Source organism: Vulpes lagopus, chromosome 2 (assembly GCF_018345385.1).
Source record: "Vulpes lagopus strain Blue_001 chromosome 2, ASM1834538v1, whole genome shotgun sequence".
Taxonomy (NCBI): Eukaryota; Metazoa; Chordata; class Mammalia; order Carnivora; family Canidae; genus Vulpes; species Vulpes lagopus.
Window position 1 is genome coordinate 45,997,430 of NC_054825.1, and position 18,297 is coordinate 46,015,726.

At 56.7% G+C, this 18,297-nt stretch overlaps 1 protein-coding gene across 5 annotated transcripts in view; it reads left to right on the forward strand.

Moving 5' to 3' along the window:
• Positions 1–17,972, forward strand: part of GRAMD2A (GRAM domain containing 2A) — a 33,149-nt gene extending 15,177 nt beyond the window's left edge. The window contains exons 2-12 of one of the 5 annotated variants that reach the window (XM_041744584.1): positions 9,304–9,396; positions 10,551–10,608; positions 10,932–11,007; positions 11,603–11,706; positions 12,308–12,406; positions 12,531–12,602; positions 13,082–13,144; positions 14,109–14,253; positions 14,517–14,616; positions 15,484–15,588; positions 15,858–17,972. In XM_041744584.1, coding sequence (XP_041600518.1) covers positions 9,304–9,396; positions 10,551–10,608; positions 10,932–11,007; positions 11,603–11,706; positions 12,308–12,406; positions 12,531–12,602; positions 13,082–13,144; positions 14,109–14,253; positions 14,517–14,616; positions 15,484–15,588; positions 15,858–15,861 — 919 coding nt within the window. In that variant the 3' untranslated portion in view covers positions 15,862–17,972. Of the gene's footprint in view, positions 1–9,303; positions 9,397–10,456; positions 10,609–10,931; positions 11,008–11,602; positions 11,707–12,307; positions 12,407–12,530; positions 12,603–13,081; positions 13,145–14,108; positions 14,254–14,516; positions 14,621–15,483; positions 15,593–15,857 lie in introns of those variants that run through there. The other 4 variants (XM_041744581.1, XM_041744583.1, XM_041744585.1 and 1 more) reach the window with 4 other exon arrangements.
• Positions 17,973–18,297: the final 325 nt, after the last annotated feature.

Below are 18,297 nucleotides of genomic sequence, written 5' to 3' on the forward strand. Positions count from 1 at the left end.
CTTCTCAGCGGGGAGCCTTTGTTTATTCAGGACACAGTTATTGAGCACTTACTGCATGCCTGAAGCTGTGTGTGGCCCAAGGGTGAGAGATGAATAAGGAAGACTAGTGGGGAGACAGCCACATAAATGGGCAATACAGCCATCTGAGCGCACCCAGTGCGGAGGCAAGGCGGGAGGGGCCCGCAGCTACCAGTGTTGGGGGATGAGAGTTGAGAGGGAGGAGTTCTCAGCTTGGGCAGGAGCACGTTGGCTAAGCAGCGCCCAGACGGAGCTGGGGGGGCAGCTCATTAGCAACTCTTCCCAGTGCCCGAGAGGAGTCAGCTTGAGCACTTTGATCCTGAATTCTGTCCCTGTGAGGACGTGGGCCTTTTCTAGTGTGCCCCAAGAGCCAGGCCTGGGTGGAGGAGGCCTGAGAGCAGGGAAGAGGGGAGTTGGGGGCCTTTAACCAGGGTGGGGCTGGTCAACCAAGGAGCTAAGGGCTTGGCTCACCAGCTCTGGGCTCCATAGAGAGACCTGGGCCGTGGGCAGTGTCCTGGCCGCCAAGAGTGGGGGACGGGGACAGCCTGGCCTTGGCCTCTCAGCTCCTATTGGGTGGAAGGCCCAGGAGTTTCCGAGATGCCTGTAGGTAGGAGTCCTTCTTGGCAGCAGAACTCAGAGGGGTCCTTGTTCGCCCAGGATGCGGCCACCCACAAGGACCAGCTCTCCCAGTTTGTTTAGTTCTTTGAGCAAAGAAGATAAAGGCTTGGTGGGGGTGAGGGAGGGGAAGGAGTTTGATCCAGGGAACCCCACTTCCCACAGGGGGCCCTGTGTGGCCATCTCAGCCCAGACCTCTTTTGGCCTCCCCCCGCACCCCCCATCGTGTCTAGGGGGCTACAGCAGAGAGCACAACACCAGGCCCTGAGCCCCCTCCCTCCCCTCCGGGTCCAGGGGGCTACAGCAGAGAGCACAACACCAGGCCCCGAGCACCCCCAGGTCTACAGGGGGCTACAGCAGAGAGCACAGTACCAGGCCCTGAGCACCCCCAGGTCTACAGGGGGCTACAGCAGAGAGCACAGTACCAGGCCCTGAGCATCCCCAGGTCTACAGGGGGCTCCAGCAGAGAGCACAGCACCAGGCCCGAGCACCCCCCCCCTCAATGTCCGGGGGGCTATGGCAGAGAGCAGAGCAGAACCCCGGGCCCCGAGAGGGTGCAGGCGTCGGCCAGGCTGGAGTTCGAGCTCTCGCCCTACCTGCTGGGCTCTCCCCTCCTCCGACCTGAGCCGCGTCCTGCACCCGTGGCGGCCTGTTGCCTGGAGGTCCCAGCCACACCTGTCCCCTGCTTCTCCCCAGGGGCCCCCGCCACTGAGGGGGCTGGACTTGGGCTGGACATCCTTCCCCTCCCCGTGGGGGGCTCACGGGGCATGAGTGAGTGCAGGCCTCTGTCACTGGGCCCGGCTGAGCCTGCGTCCAGAGCCACCTGTCCCACGCGAGTGCAACAGGTGACATCATGGTGGTGCCCTGGTTTGAGGGCTTTGGCCAAAGCAGGGGGGCTACGGGCCTGGCTGCGAGTGCTGGGGGCACCAGCACAGAACTGAAGGGTAACAGCGGCAAGGGGGGCAGACCCTGACCCTCCCACCTGGGGCCGCCCCCCCTCCCGCTTCTCTCTCCCCCTCTTCACTCGCTCTAGGCCAGCTCTAGGGGCGCTGGGGGCACCAGGGGCTCCGCTCCAGGGTCCCTGCAGCAACCTCCCTCCTGCCCGTCACGGCCTCTGGCTGTGCACCTCCTGCCTGCTCTGCCCTGGTTAGGATCCATTAGAGATGAAGTCAGAGGGGCCCCCGGGGGGCTCAGCTGCTTAAGCGTCTGCCTGTGGCTTGGGTCATGATCCCGGGGTCCTGGGGTCAAGCCCCACATGGGGCTCCTGGCTCAGCGGGGAGCCTGCTTCTCCCTCTCCCCCTCCTCTCGCTTGTGCTCTCTCTCTGTCAAATAAATAAACACAATCTTTAAAAAAAAAAAAAGTAGAATCGGAAAAGATCATCTTTTCCTCCAGAGAGGCCCCTGGTCAGCTCGCAGCTGGCTTTGTGTAGGTCTGGAGTGCCAGGGTCCTTGGGTGCAGACTGTGACATCTCGGGAGGCAGGGCACCTGGTGTTCCCATTCCCTTTCATCTCCAAGCTGCCACCGGTGGTCAAAGTGCATCCCTAGTGCAGGTGTTCTCAGACCTGCTCCTGAGAAGTAGGCTCACACCTGCCCCACCTCAGTCCTTTGCCAGGGCTGCTGAGCCAACAGCCGGATTGGGAGCAGCGTGTGGCCCCCCCTTACACCCAGGATGGAATTCAGTTGTGGGGTTTTCTCCCCTCTTGTCAGCAGAAACAGCAAAGCAGTTGTCCTAGATGAGGAATATCAGCTTAGAAAAGAAAGCGAGGTGCAGCTTCTATGTCAGAAATCATAGGATTATTTTTGCAAAAGAAGATTGCCTTTTATCTCCAGGTTTTAGAGTACTGAGGATAAGCCTGACTCTATCAACATTCTTCCAGTTTCCCTTTGGCAGAGGTCCTGTCAAGCAGCTTCTGGGCTGTGTGTCAGAAAGGGACATAGGGAGGCTCTTGGGAAGGACACGGAGCCAAGCCGCTGCCACATGGAAAGTTGCTCCTGCTTCCTTGGCATGACCTAGTAAATGTGCTCCGTGACCTTCACCGATGAAGGAAATCTCTCCGAACAATGTGATTCCTGTCTTGCTGAGGGTGTCCTGGAAATCCAGAGGGGCAGGGTGAAGGCACAGAAGGGTCAGAGGATTCACCCTGGGTCCCAGAAGGTATGCTTCTCCCTCTGAGCTGCAAAGAAAGGAGAGAAGTTGGGGGGCGGGATCCATCCAGTGGTCTCTTCACGCTGGTTGCGTGTTTCAAATCACCTGAGAGCCTTGAAAAGCCTGAAACCCGCCCACCAATTCCAATCCCAAGTGTTTACCCATAGAAATGAATACTTGTGTCCACACGACAGGTGGTGGAATGTTCCTGGCCACTCTGGAAACTGCCCAGATGCCCATCTAGTGTCCAATGAATAAATCAGTTGTAGCATGTCCACAGAATGGTAGTCTAAACACTAGTGAAAGTGCAGTTTCCAGCTGCACACAACACCATGGACGGACCCCACAAATGCATCGCTGAGTAAAGGAAGCCACGGGAAAGAGTGTGCGTGGTGTGATTCTATTCACAGAAAGTCCGCAGAGGCGGAGGCAGCGCGTGCCGTGGAGACCTGGAGGGTGGCTGTCCTTGTGGGCCTGGGCGAGGGGATGAGACTGGAAGGAACGGGGGAAGGGCTGAGTTTCTGGGGGCTGGGTTCCAAGTGTGTTCTGTTGGTGAGATGGATTGGATTGTACACTGATTTTCTGTGCACTTTTCTGTAGGCAGTTTATTCTTTAATAAGTTAAAAATATGTAGTTACCTAGCTGCTACCCCAGGGGCTCTGACTTAATGGGTCTGAGACCGGGCTCAGGCATCATTTTTGTTTGTTTGCTTTTTATTTTTTAAGAGATTGTATTTATTTATTCATGAGACACACACACACACACACACACACACACACACAGAGGCAGAGACACAGGCAGAGGGAGAAGCAGGCTCCATGCAGGGAGCCTGATACGGGACTCGATCCCATGACCCCGGGGTCAGGATCTGAGCTGAAGCTCAACCACGGAGGCACCCGGGCGGCCCTCTGTTTTCTAAGAAAGCTCTCCATGTCATGTTAGCAGGTACCCAGCAGGCTGCATAGCGGAGTTAGCGGGATGGACTCTCTTCCCTGTGAAGGTGGGGAGCTGGGTGCTGAGCAGCAGGTCAAAGTAGAGACGGGCCATCTGGGGGGTCTGGGGGTGCTGGCGTTCTGCGCTTTCGGGGATGTGCTGGTGAGGAGTATTTTCTGTTTGGAAGAGGTGTCTCCGGGGGGGTCACCCCAGGGCTGGCCGCTGCAGGGGTGCCAGGCCCCAGAGGATGCTCTAGTGCCTTGAACGTCTGGGAGGAGCAGCCTGGGAGGTGCCAAGGCGCCCCAGGGGAGCTGCCCATGCTGGCACATGCCCCGGGGCTCAGGCTTGGGGCCTGGGTGCAGCTCCCACCAGGGGCACAGAGGGGCCAGGGGAAGTTTGCCCGGGGCTGCTAGGGGAGCTGGAGGGCACAGGCCAGCCCAGGGCCATGCGGGGGGGTGAACCCTGTGGGGAGTCAGTCCCCTCCACCAGCCTGTGCTTTCACCACATCCCATCCCACCCGAGCCCCTTCATCCGCTTTCTCTCGCCTTCCTCCACCCCACCCCGGGGGACCCCTTTGACCAGCCAGGCAGCAGGGACAGGGTACCCCGTGGTGCTGGGCCTCTCCTCGTGATCCCAGGGCCTCCGTGAGCCCAGGGGCTCCGAGTGGTGCCTCTCCCTCCCACTGCCTTGCTTTCTTCTTCCCCTCCTCCCTCTTGGAGTGTCACCCTCTTTCTTTCTCTGTCTCCTTCCCTCTTGGTAGCAAACACTGGGTGCCTGCTGTGTGCTGGGGACACAGAGATGTATAGGACACACCCCTGGTGGACTCAGAGTCGCCTGGGGGCAGACGGATGCATAAACAGACCAGCTCAGGCCAGTGTGGTAAGTGCTGGGACAAACAGCAGGACAGAGGGGACTGCAGAGGAGGGACTGACCGGCTCTGCAGGGGGGAAATCAGGGAAGGCTTCACGGAAGAGATGATATTTGAACTGGGGCTTGAAAAACGAGTGCAATTCCCTGGGTGGATGAGTGTGGGGAGGAATTCCAGGTGGGGAGGATGTCCGGCTGGGGAGGGCCGGGGAGGACACGGTGGGCGGAAGCTGGGGCTCAGGTGAACCTGCAGGGAGGCTGGCAAGGGGAGCAGGAGGCGCAGGAAGGCCTGTGCAGGAGGTGAGAGGGAAAGCAGCGCGAGGCCGCAGGATCAGATCTGGGCCCAGCGCTCTGTGGGCGCAGATGCAGGAGAGGGCCGGGCATGTGAGCAAGCTCGGGGTCAGGATGGTGGGGACCGGAGGCAAGCGCAGCGAGATGGGGTCTGGTTAAGGCTTGGTGGGGCCCTGGGGACTGATTGGTTGTGGGGCGGGGAGGAGAGAGCTTGGGGTTCCGGCTTGGGCACCTGTGGTGGAAGGAGCCTTCCAGGGATGTCAGGTGCTCAGAGGGAGCAGATCTGGGGGGATGACAATGAGCTCGCCTTGGTGGGTGCATCCAGATGGCGAGCTGGAGCTCAGGAGGAGAGGTGTCAAGGGTTGAGGCTCAGATTTGGGAGTGGCCGCCTGGTGGGAGTATTTTGAGCCTGGGAAGCATCCAGAGGGAGTGCACGTCAGGGGTCCCGAGAAGCGTGGTCCGCAGTTCTGCAGGAGGCAGCTGCACCCCAGTACCTCTGGGTTCCCTCCTCATTGTCTTTCTCTCCTCTCCTGCCTTCTCTGTGGCCCTCCTTTCTCCACTGCCTGAGAACGCCCCAGCTCTGCTAGCCGCTGACCTCTGCCCTTTCAGCAACCCCAAGTGGTCGGCCCCCCACTGGGCTCACATGTGAGAAGCTCAGTATTTGTGGAGGGAAGGAAGGAAGGCTTGTGGGCAGGACAGGTGCCCGCTGTGTGCCCTGGAGAGGCCTCTTGCCCTGGGACCAGGCTTAGCCGGTGAAAGTGCCCCTTCTGAGGGGTTCCCCACCTTTTCTACCCCCTCTAATGTCCAGAGTATTGGATCTCCTCTGTTGCATTCCCTTGATGACAATAATGATACGGGGGCCGGGCTTTGATTGCAAAAATAGACCTGGACTTGGGGACTTCTGCTGTCACCCCACAGTGCACGTGTGGAGGTGGGAGGGGCTGCGTGAGCAAGGGTATGGTTCACAACACACGGGGTGGGAGCAGCTGGCTCGAGGAGGTGTGTGTGGAAATGCACGGAGGCTGCCAGCAGGGCGGGGGGACCCAGGTCCCCCACTCTCCAGCTGCCTGCTAGAGAGGCCTCCTTCCTGGCCTTCTGCGGCAGGGCGACCATTGTGCCCCAGACCTACCATCGCATCTGACTTTGCTCCCACGTTTTTACTTTGACTTGTCTAAACCCTGTGGGGGAGAAGGCTAATGGGTAGAAAGTCTGGCTTGGTGACGTTGAAAGCGGTACGTTCTGGCCACGGGCAGGGTCTCTGTAGCAGGGCATTATGAGGACAGAAGGGACTGGCCTTCACAGATGGGCAGGTAGGAATGGCTTGTAACCATCCCGCTCATGCTGCGTAAAGGACTCGCCCGAGTATAAAGATATCTGAGAGTCATTTCCGCCCAGTGGCTGCATTTTCCCACCATTCTTTTCTTCCTGGAGATGCTATGGGAATGGACACAGCCTTCTTCAGATTTTCTCTGGTCCGTCTCTCCTCCAGCCTCACTTACTGTCCCCACCCGGTCATTCCTCCGATGGGTGGCTGCATGCTGGCATCGCACTCAGCTTGGGGCCTTTGGTGACGGGGGAGGCAGAGTCCCTGCCATGCCGGAGGCCCCAGAGATGAGCGACTCCAGCGCTGACCCAGTGTGGCAGGTGCCGAGAGGGAGGCCAGGACTGGGGTGCCATGAGTGCCTGCAGGGGGGGCTCCCCACTAGGCCGGGGGAGGGCCAAGGGCAGCCCCCTGCCCCCCTGAGAAGGTCACACTGGACCTAAGGATGAGTTCAGTTTAGAACCCACGTGCAGGCATGATTAGGTGATAGTCCTACCAGTTGGTAAGTTTGGCTTCCTTTTCTGTAGGAGCCCTTCTGTGACTCTCCCTCTGTGTGCTCTCGGAGCTCCTGCAGGCCTGACACCTCGAATCACCCTTTCCAGTGCCCGAGTAGCGGGCTCCCTGCCTCTGACACCATGGCCAAGGTCCTTCTTGGGGTCTCGCTCTATCTCTGGTCCTCTGGGTTAGACTGTGTTCCTCCGAGCGGGCCCCATGTCCTTGTCTTTCCTGACGGCCCAGTAGAGCTCACCGGCTGCGGGGTCCAGCTCTCCGAGGGCTCAGTGGTTGGACTTATACATGCTCCGCCTTGGGGGCCTCTCCAACCAAAGCACTCAAACCAAGTGAGGAACCAAGAGGTGGGAGACACGGCTGGAATCTGCCCACATGAACATGGAACAAAGGGATCTCTGGGTGGCTCAGCGGTTTGGCGCCTGCCTTTAGCCCAGGGTGCGATCCTGGAGTCCCAGGATCAAGTCCCACGTCGGGCTCCCAGCATGGAGCCTGCTTCTTTTCCTCCTCCTGTGTCTCTGCCTCTCTCTCTCTCTCTCTCTCTCTCTCTCTTTCTCTATCATAAATAAATAAAAATAAATAAATCTTTAAAAAAAACCCAAAAAACAAACAAACATGGAACAAAGCCAGAGACAGAACTAAAAGGCAAATGACAAACTGGGGGAGATGTTCACAAAAATGATAAACTGAGGACTAGTATTCTCGAGAAAGCATTTAATACAAATCAATAAGGCAAACGTGAGGAACCTCAAAGACCATTCACAGGTGAAGGTCCAGTGGTTAATATGCATACGTGGGAAAACTCGCTCAACCCATCAGTGAGCGGAAAGAGAAATGAAAATAGCATATTTCCACGTATCAAATTTGCAAAAGTGAGAAAAAGAGAATAGCCAGGGTGAGGGAGCCATCCATCCCATGGATGTCGGGAAACAGGTGCCCTCATGTCGCGCTGATGGCCGTGGTCACCAGCAGAGCGTCTGGAAGCACTTTGTGAGTGGCTGTAAAGAGCCCGAGAAAGGTGCACTCTCTACCCACGAATTACACTTCTGAGAATCTGTCTCAGTCATGGACGGGGACACGGGGAATCCTCATCAGGTCACGTTAATTAAGCAACAAAAGTAAGATATATATATTATAATGCATAATTCCATTCACAAAGGTTCTGTATTTATGCATAAATCTTTTCCACGGGTGATTTTGAAGACTTCCTTTCCTTCTGTGTGATTTTGATCATCATATTTATGTATTAAATCTTTTTATATTTTCTATAATGAGCATAATAAAAATCAAGAGGGGGGAGAGAAAACCCTCTTGAAATGTGAAAGGAGGGAACCACATAAATATAGTAATTACCTTTGCGAGTCAAAAGGGTCAAATCTCTAGCAAAACGTGTCACTTTTTAAAGCAAGATTAAGGAAACCCACGTTAGTGTGTGTACCAAGATTCTCCATAAGGTTAAAGGCAGAGGTCACCAGGCCTGTGACTGTGGCTGGTGGATGGGCTGATTTTGTGCGGTGAGGTTACCCGGCTCTTCCTTGTGTGACACTGGGTCCAGCTGGTCCCCTGGCGGGTCTCAGTTTCCTCCTGTGTACACAGCATGGTAGGGGGCGCAGACTAAGGCATCTGTGAGGGTCTTGGCAGATCTCGGCCGAGTGGGAAACTCTGTTCCTGAAGAAGAGAACCTTGACTTGCCCGGTGACAGAGCCGAGAGGGACCCGGGGCTCGTAGTGACAGGCCTCAGCCCCCAGCTCCGTATTTGCTGAGGCTCCTCATCTGCCCGGGGCCTTGTACCCTACCTGTGACCACTGAGGGCCCTGCCTTGGCCCTGCTCCTTGGCCGCCCTCTCTTCCCATCAGCTTCCGGCCCTCTCAGTTGATGTGTTGATCCCTAGCCTGTCTTCCCTGGAGGGGCGGGAAGGGGCTGTGGAGCTGTTTAGTGGAGGCATGAACTCGAAAGCCACTGGGGAACCCCACCTGCCCGGGGAGATGGTGTCTCCTCCCTCCAGGGTCCTCTGTCTGGGACATTTTTGAGATGGTTTGGCTCTCAGGGCCGAGGTGAAGGCCACCAAAGGCCACTTCATGGTGTGGGGCTGCCCCTGCCTCCCAGCCCGTAGTCACCTGTGGGCTGACTGGAGCCCCTCCCACACCATCTGTGGCACCAGTTCCCCACCGCTGCTTCGGCTTCCCGTGCTCAGCATCCTTTCCCAGATCCCGATGGCTTAGGGTAGTGCTCCCCAGGCATCTCAGAAACGTTTGCTTTCAGCCGGGAGCGAATCTTAGAGTCCTCCCTCCCACTGTGCTTTCTCAAGGGTGCGGCCGATGGCCTGCCTGCCTGGTGCTCCACCAAGGTAGGCTGATTTTCCTTCCCGTCTGGGCATAAACTGACCTGCAGGCTTCCAGAAAAGGCGGCATGTGGTTGCCTTCTTTGTTGGAGGCCCGAGAACCCCTGCCTGAGCTGCTGGCCTCTGGACTGTGACACCTGCAGCTTCAGCCTGAATGGCAGGGCTGGTCTGGGTGCGGGCGGAGGAGCTGCCCTGGGCATGGAGCTGTTCCCCTAGAGCTGTTCCACAGACCCCCTTCCTGACATGGGCCTGTTTCTGCTCAGCCACCAACAGATGCATGGAAAGACGGCTTCTCTGAAGAGCCCTGTGTCCTGCTCAGAGAAGCTAGCCAGGGTTCAGGCACCCCTGGACTCCAGGTGAGGCCCCTCCCAGTCAGATGTACATCCGGCTTGGGGGTGGGAAGGGGCAAATAAGAAAGAATGAACTCTTACCACTTGCAGTGACATGGTGGGAGCTGGAGACTATTACGCTAAGTGAAATAAGTCAAAGACAAATACCATATGCTTTCACTAATATGTGGAATTTAAGAAACCAATCAAATGAGCAAAGGGGGGAAAAGGGAGAGAGACAAACCAAGAAACAGACTCTGAACTCTAGAGAACAAACTGGTGGTTACCAGGGGGGAGGGGGGTGGGGGGACAGGTGACTTAGGTGATGGGGATTAAGGTGAGCACTTGTCATGATGAGCAAGGGTTGAGTCACTATGTTGTACACCTGAGACTAATAATTAATTGGCATTTAAATCAAGTCTTTAAAAGAATAAAGAAAGAAAGGGGCAGAGGGGTTAAAGGGTAGAAAGGGGACCTTGCGTCAGGTGTTGGGCTGGGCACAACACCCAGAGGAATGGGGACCTCTTCCTCCCGTTCTGGGGCCTGTCCCAGCTCGGGGCGACCTAGCAGAGTCTGGGACCCTCGGGTTACCAGCCTCTGCCCTGCCCACCTTGCCCTCAGGCCAACCTGGCCAAGGTTGCGTCCCAGCACCACCCCTCTCCCTCAGCCTTGGTAGCCTCCATCAGCTCAGGGGAGTCTGCTGAGCTCCAGGCTGCGGGGAGGAGGCTGCAAGGAGGGCAGGCCTGCGGGGGTCATGGCCCAGAGCCAGGCCCCGGGCCGTGGGTCTGACGTCTCCACCCCCTGCAAAACTGGTCCCCATCCCCACGTCTCCTGCCCACTTATCCTTGGCTCTGCTCCTCTGCTTATCCATTGCCAGGGAAGCGGGAGAGGGTCTGTGGTACCCAGGGGTGGGCAGCTCCTCAGCGTCTGGGAGATGCAGGCTCAGGCCCCCGTCTTGGGGGGCCGCTGTCCACCCCTGTCGGGGAGGAGGGCCCCCAACATGCAGGAGGGCCCTCCCCGGGGCTGTGGCTTATCACCTTGTGGTGGCTCCTAGGGAAGGGCCTCAGTCTTCAATCTCTCCCCCAAGCTTCTGGCTTGAAGCCAGGGCAGACCTGGCACTGAGGATACATGGGCAGATCTCGAGGGTTCCTTGTCCCTGGAATGGAATGTCTCCTTTGCAGTCTGCACTGGCCGGAAGGCTTGAAGGCTGAAGAGATAAAGAAGTGTGGCCGAGAAGGGGTGAGTGTGCAGAGGCCGCCTTTTCGCTCCCACCAGGGGAGGGGCTCTGGGCTGACCCAGTGGCGGTTGGCTCCTTGGCTGCCAGATCTGTCACCAAGGGAAACCTGAGCCAGTGTCCCCTCCTGGGTGGCCGTGGGGCGTCCCCCGGTGATAGGCTGCCCCGTCAGGACCTCCAGCCATCGCCACCGAGAGACAAGCTGGGCTTGGAACTCAGCCTCTCACCCCCACTGTGTCCCCGATGGCATTATTCCCCGGTGGCTGGCGCAGGCCCCTTGGTGGTCCGATCCCCCAGGACGTCTCAGCCCCGGCTTGTGTGTTTGCAGACGCTACTGAGTAAATACAACCAGCAATACCACAAGCTGTTTAAGGACATCCCCTTGGAGGAGGTGGTTCTCAAAGGTGAGCTGTCCCCCTGGTGCGACTGGACAGGGGCCTGGAGTGCCTGAGGCCCAGGTCTTCTCCTCCAGAGCCTCCAAGGCACAGTTTTGCTATGGGAACTGGCTGCTCTTTGGATGTGGTTGGACCTGTTTTCTTCAAAAGTATGAGAAGCCCGGGGAGATTGGGGATACGAGATGGAATTTATGAAAGTTTTCTTGAGGCGATGTCAGGGCTTCCTCTCACTGAGAGGCCGAGCAGGAAAGAACAGTCATTGATACTAACAGAAGTACACAGTGAGCGTGTGCGAGCGTTTGCACGATCGAGGCCCTCTGTCCACAGCGGGCAAGGAGTTCCGCCTGAGGGAGCAGGAACCCCGGCTTAGGGAAGGAAGAAAGCTCTAGCAGTTTAGTGGGCTCCGGTGGGGCAGTCAAGACTCTCAAGAAGGACTCGGGGTGCTGGTGGAATGGGTGGGTTGGGGCCTGGGGCCAGGAAGGGAAGGGGGAGTCTGAGGAAGGCCGTCCCTGAGGCTTGGCCCTGGACCCCTGAGTGTCGGACCAGGCCCTGGGGCTTCAGGGCTGGCTTGCTCATAGCCGTCTTCTTTCCTGTGACTCCCCAGTGTGTTCCTGCGCCCTTCAGAGGGACCTCCTTCTCCAGGGCCGGCTCTACATCTCCCCCAACTGGCTCTGCTTCCATGCCAGCCTCTTTGGCAAGGATATAAAGGTAGTAATAAGTGATTAAGGGCTGCAGTGGGCCATGAGGCTCCAGCGGGGAAAGACACCCCCTACCCTGCTGGCGGGCATCAGGCACCTGGGGAAGCCTCTCACGGGAGCCATCCCACCTGGTCTCCAGGGAAGTAGTTCCACCCCTTCCAAAGCAGGGCCCTAATCTAGATTCCACATCTGGCCAGAGCTGGCCGAACAGATCACAGCCAACTTATTCTGCCTATGGGTGCCTCTGAAATGCCTTCGGTATCAGAGTGGGATGTCTCATTTTGGGGGAGCCATAATTGTGGCCAGGTGGGAGCTCAGGGAACTCTTACCAGAGTATGGGGATCACCAGGGCAACCACCCTTGGCCTCTTGGATAATAGGGTGAGAGCCCAGAGCAGTGTGCTGCCAGGCCTGGGGCAGGGTGGTGGGACAACTGGAAGGGGAGCCTGCATGAGACGTGGAAGGCTTCCATATCCTCCCACATAGGTGCAGGCTTGTCCATGGTGTCCGTGCTCAGCTGATGGCCGCTTGTGGCTGGGGCCCTGTGCAGGAAGCAAAGGGACCATGTCCTTGGGCATGAGTCCTGAGACCCCCGTGCCTCTCCGCCCTCAGGTGGTCATTCCCGTGGTGTCTGTCCAAATGATCAAAAAACACAAGATGGCGCGGCTCCTTCCCAATGGCCTGGCCATCACCACCAACACCAGCCAGAAGGTCAGTGAGTCCTTGGGCCAGCCCCCGCTGGTTAGTCTCCTGTCCCAGCCCCGGGATCCTGATTCTGGCACCCTCTCCAGTCTGTACTTACCCCACCCTTTTCTGTTTTCTTTCTCTGTCCCAGTACGTCTTTGTGTCACTGCTTTCCCGGGACAGTGTATATGACATGCTGAGGAGGGTCTGCACACACCTACAGGTATGGAGCTCAGGGGCAGGAGTTGGGCCAGAGAGGTTGCTCAGGCCTAGACTGAGGTCTTAGGACCAGGTGGTTGGGAGTGGTTGGCCCATCTTTCCAGCACAGGGACCAAGGGCAGGGCGAGGGGAGTAACGGGCTCAAGCCCAGCGGATCCGACCTTAGTCCTTGGACCGAGTGTCTATGAGCATGTGTCTTTGAGTCAGAGGCCGTGAACGGACAGAAGCATGTGGCTCCTTTCCAGTATGCCCGTGGTGAGACAGTGGGGAGGGACAGCAGCGTGGGGAAGCACCTTGCCGTGGACTTGCCCTCTGCTCCAGCATTAACTAGGGCACCCCTGCAAACTCTGGGAGCTAGGCTTCATCTTGACCCAAGGTGGCTTATTTGGAGGTAAAGCTCTCTTGGAGAGGGCTAATAGCCCGTCACTCCTGACCTTGGCCGTTACAGATGGACAAATCACCCCTGTTCCCTTTCTTCCTTAGCCTTCCAGCAAGAAGAGCCTGAGTGTAAGAGAATTTCCAGAGGAACCTGAGTGTGAATCTCTGGTGAGAGCTGAAGCTGTTGGTGTGAGAGAGCCCATGGCTCTGGGGCTTCAGGCAGGGGCCTACAATGTAGAAATGGGGCTCCAGGCTCAAGAGCCAGTGGCCACACTATTCCAGGGGGTCCCCTAGACCTGAAACACTCCATTCCATGCAGAGCCACTAGGCTCTGGGCAGATCTGCTGACTTTCTGAGCAGAAGAGATGTCCAGGCCCCTGGACACTGCCGAGGTTGGATCACACACCTGTACAGCCACAGAACCAGTGACCTATCCTCTTTGGCGGAGTCAGGAGGGCCCTCCAGGGGATAGAGGTGTCCTTGGGGAAGAACTCCAAAGGCTATCCCTGTGGAACCCAGACAGACTCGTTTGAGATTTTCTGAGGTCCCAGCATTTTCCTTTGCTGTTGGGTTCCGGGTAGGCAGAGCTGAGTCTCTAGAACAGTGACAGGGATGGAAATGACCCCAGGGTGTTCAAAGCCTCCTTAACTAGCCATTAAGCATTGAGTCAAGCATACAGTATGCACAGTACTATGCAAGGGACAGAGGTGATGATCCCATTTTTGTTGATAGGCACCCTAGGTACCCCATGCTAAGGTCAGTGATGGGTTAAAGTCTGGGTTAGAAGGATTTATCCCACCTAAGATATATTGTACCAAGTTTTCTTGGACTCAGTGGATGTGAGCACATACCTGGGTTAGCTCATGTCTTAGATCCCACTGTGGTTCTGTACTAGCGGTCTTCAAAGACATTGTTCCCTGGAAGAATGGGTGGTCATAGCAAGGGAGCAGCTAAGAGAGACACGTGGTTGCTATGGCAGTGGTTTCCCTCCTTCTGGGTACCTGCTGTCATGCTCACTTGGTATCCATGTTGGCAATATCTCAAAAAGCTTCGCGAAACCTCGTGTGGGCCCCTTAGGATAGGTGAGATCCCACGGCTCACAGAGAGACAGTTTTTCCTGATTTCTCTGCAGGAAGTCCTCATCCCTGAGATGAAGTGGAGAAAAGTGTGTCCTGCCTCCAGGTCCCTATCCCTCCCAGACAACATCCCTTGTATCCCTCGGGCATCCATGGATTCCGTGGACAGCTTCTTTCCCTCGAGGAAGCCTCCAGGGTTTGGTGAGCTCAGGGTGCTGCTCCTCGTGACTGCTTGCAAAGACCAGGCTTTCCCTGCCCCCACTTCTGCAAAAGGAGAAATCACAGCCAGCAAGGCTTCTGAGAACTGTTTCTTACTTTATCCTAATCCATAAGGGAAAGCCAAGAGGCCAGGCAGCTTGAGAGAATGGGGGGCGGGGCGGCTAGGAAGGGGTGTGTGTGCTCCTTGCTGGGCTGGGCTCTTGCCTCCTGCCCCAGGAAGATGCCATACTGCTCTCCTATCGCAGAGAATGCGGTCTGTGAGGAGGAGAAGCTGGAGGAGGAGCCCAGGAGCGACGGGGAGCTGAGGCTCTGGGATTACCAGCTCCTCAAGATCATCTTTGTGCTGTAGGTGACTATACTGGGGCCGGGGGCCAAAGTTGCCTGGGTATCTGGCTTTTGGAGCAGGGGCCTCTGTGTGTGGGGAGGTCACTGTCCGAGTGAAGGGAAGGCCCTAAATCAACTGAAAGCTCCTGGGTGTGTCTGGAGGCTACACAGCAGGCCAGTCTGCAGCACGACAGAGTGTCTCCAGTTTTTATTCATGCACCCCTGTAATTTAGAGTTAAGGGTGCACAGTAGAGAGGGAAGGATATTCCCCTGCAAGCTGTTGAAAAAAAAGGAAAAATTGCACGGGATTGGGGAGGGGGAGGGCTGACAAAATTGGAGAGGGCCATCCGACAGGCTAGGGGAGAGCCATGGCCTTCCTGCTATGCCTTCAGAGCCATGTTTTTGGAAGTGCAGACTTGCCTATAATTCTACCTACGGGCCAGCAGAGTGGTGAGCGTGGTGGGACATTTTATGAATGGCAAGCCCCTGGCCTCGCCTCCCCTTCCCTCCTGACTTTCCTCTGGTTCTGTTGGCTGAGTGCCAGCTGTCAACCTCCCTTGCTGGGAGAATGGACCTACCACTTTAGGGGATGATCCTAGTGGCCTTGAAGAAGAGGCCCAGGACCAACGTGGCTGGTCAGGGGGAAGGTGGGCTCCGTTTCAGGGCCCACATTTCCTGCTGGGCTTCGAGGACACCTCCGTGGGGGCGAGTCTCAGGACCCCCACACAGCCTCTGGGAACAAAGGTATCCCGGCCTGGACGCAGCTGAAGGGCAAAGGATTCTTTCCTTCCTCTAGTTGCAGGAAGTAGCTTAGTCCCCATCCTCTTTGGTGAGCCTCTAAAAATGCCCGTTTTACAGATAAGATCTCCTTTTTATCTCTTTCTCCAGGATCTGCTTCTTGGTCATGTCTTCATCCTACCTGGCATTCCGCATCTCCCGGCTGGAACAACAGCTGTGCTCTCTGAATTGGGATGGTCAGGTCCCTGGGCACAGGTGATGCTCTGTTTCTTCCTAATGCCTCGGGGATTGAGGGTGAGGGACCGCAGCTAATACCTATGGCCATGCTGCGTGTTGTCCTGGTTGGACTTGGCCCTGCCCTTGAGCTGGCTTGATGGCCCCAAGCAAGTGTGTGCAGGGTACACAGGTCCTACCCTGACCAGCTCTTGTTGGGGTGAGGGAGGAGGGGGGCAGAGAAAGGCTCTACTGACCTGTCTGCTTGCCTTCTAGTCCCTTTCCCTGATCTGGGCATCTCTTGTGTGCAGGTAACAGCCACCTTGGCTTCTCCAAGAAGAATGCTCTGGGTGTTGAGTTTCTACCAGGGACCCCCGTGGTTTATGCTGCTGCTGTGCTGACATTGAGTATGAAGGAAAATACTTCAGATCCTTCTCCTCCCTCCCACTCTTCTCCCTCCTGTTTACAAAGCTCCTACAATTTGGGGACTCAGACAAAAAGCCAGATTCTTGGAACCAGCTGAGAAATTCTGTATGCTAAGCTTCAGCAAGCACTTGGAAAAAGAAAATTAACTTGTTCCTTGGAAACAGTCTGGCATAGAAGCAGAGCTCTAGGAGCCACCAAGGGACAAAGGCCACGTCTGGGTACCTGGAATGCCACTCTCCACCGTGTCACTGCAGTAGTGGGACAGGGGCCCGAACCCAGACTGCCAGCGGGGCTCTGCTCTCTCCCAACATACTGTGCTCCCTCTCACTTGGGCCCCTGCGAGTCCCTGTTCTGGGGCCCAAGGGGCTCCTCTTTGAGGAGCCAGGCACCTGTCAGGCCAAAGACAGACTGGGGAAGTGGGGGCGGGAGAAGCTACGAATGAGGAGAAGAGGGTGTATAGCTAGGATTCCAGCCCCGGCAGCTCATGCCCTGTGCCGAGGCTCCGTCCTGGGCCCTCACAGAGGAGGCTGGCCAAAGTAGCTGCCACTTCCTGGTGAAACGGGTGGAGCAGGGCCTTTGATCACTGTGGTCACAGCCCTGGTACTGCGCCTTCCCCTGGTGTGCCCCAACAGTTCTCAGGCGCGCCCCAGGCGGGAAGGAGAGGCTGGGGGGGGGATGTCGGTGGCTTTGATTTGAGCTCTTGCTTTGTACTTCCTGCCTGCCTGCCTGCCTGGGAGGTCATGACCAATAGCAGCCCGTTGGGGAGGTGTGGCTGGGCAGCTGGGCTACCAGGGGGCAGAGGTCACTCATGTCACCTGCAAGCAATGAGCTGCAGGCCGAGGGAGGGCCCTCCATTCCATGAATAAGGTGGGAGTGTCCCAGGTGGGCCTGGTACAGTGCAGGGACCAGGGCGAGGGTCTGTGTGTGATACCTCTGGGGACAAGGGAGGTAGAGGATGGGAAGAGTAGACACAGCGGTGGCTTTGCCTTCAAGATTCCTCCGTCTCCGCCAAGGCCTTCTCTGCTCTCAGAAGCTCCTCTGTGCCTCAGAACCCGCCTGCTTTCCCTGGGACTTCCCTGCTGCGACAGTGCCTTTGGAGGGGTGGAAGGGCCTTAGTGGGGAGGTCAGAGGTATCAGGCGAAGTCACTGGTGATGGATGGGGTGAGAGGTCTCAGAAACACCTTTTCCTTCTTCAAACCCCTGAGAGGTTAATCAGGGAGAAATTCAAGTGGAAATTAGTTATTGGGGAGTCAGGATTGTCCTGTTTATGACAAACCCAAATGAGGATTTGAGGGACCGTCTGTAGGTGACAAGTCCCTAAGCTTAGACTGATGGTCTCTTCAGCCTCCACCCTTACCTCAGGCTCTAGGGGAAATCTTCAAGCCTGCCTGGGGGTTGCTTGCACCACATCTATGGTGTGATGTGTGTCATGTGAAATGGTGTGTCATGTGAAATCATGATTCCGTTCTCCCCACACACCCCCACGGGGTAAAACCCCATCTTTTTTTGGAACCAGCCCCCCCATCACGCCCTTCTATTACATTTTCAGGGAGCTAATCCTACTTGCTCCAGTGCCTCCCCGCCTTGGTCCTTGCTGAAAGGCAGAGAGAATAGGTCCATTCTCTGAGCCCGGCTAGGTGGAGCCAGAGGCTCATGAGACGCCACCAGAGGTGCCAAGTCCTGGGTATCTGTGCCGACATGCTGGTGAATCTAGTCTCCAGTCATGCCCCAGGCTCAGAAAGGACAAGAGGCCTGCTATAGGGTAGGTGCCTTTGGAGGTCCTCTGGGGTCCAGGGATTTCAGTGGTATACATGTGCCTGTCACTCTGGAGGGTCCTCTCTCTGCTTCTCTATTGCTCCTCAGCCTGGTCCTTTGGGGCCAGTGTCCTTTCTATTGTGCTCATTTGTAAATTATGTGTATTTATACAGACCTGCTCACATTGGCTGATGCTCCTCTGATTCCCCGAGAGATTGGTTCAACTATCCTTGGGCTGTTCCAGCAGGGCATTAGCCTTTGAAAATATTTTAAAATACAAAAATTTGATTTTTCTAGTGTCCTGTGGTATGAAAAGTTCATTTTTAATCTTTTGACTACTCACAAAAGGTACTTGTACTGACGTATTTGGCACCGACGAGACTGACGGAACCCAAGGCATTCCCAGAATCTCAAGTACTCTGCAAATCTCACAACACTAGCCGGGCTGGGCTGCCTCATACTTGAGGCGTCTTGGGAAGGGGAATAGCGGCCACAACCTCCCTAGGCGTCTGCCTCTGTTGGGGGGACACCTAGAATGCTTTCCTCTTTCTCTTGGGTGGCTCCAAAGCA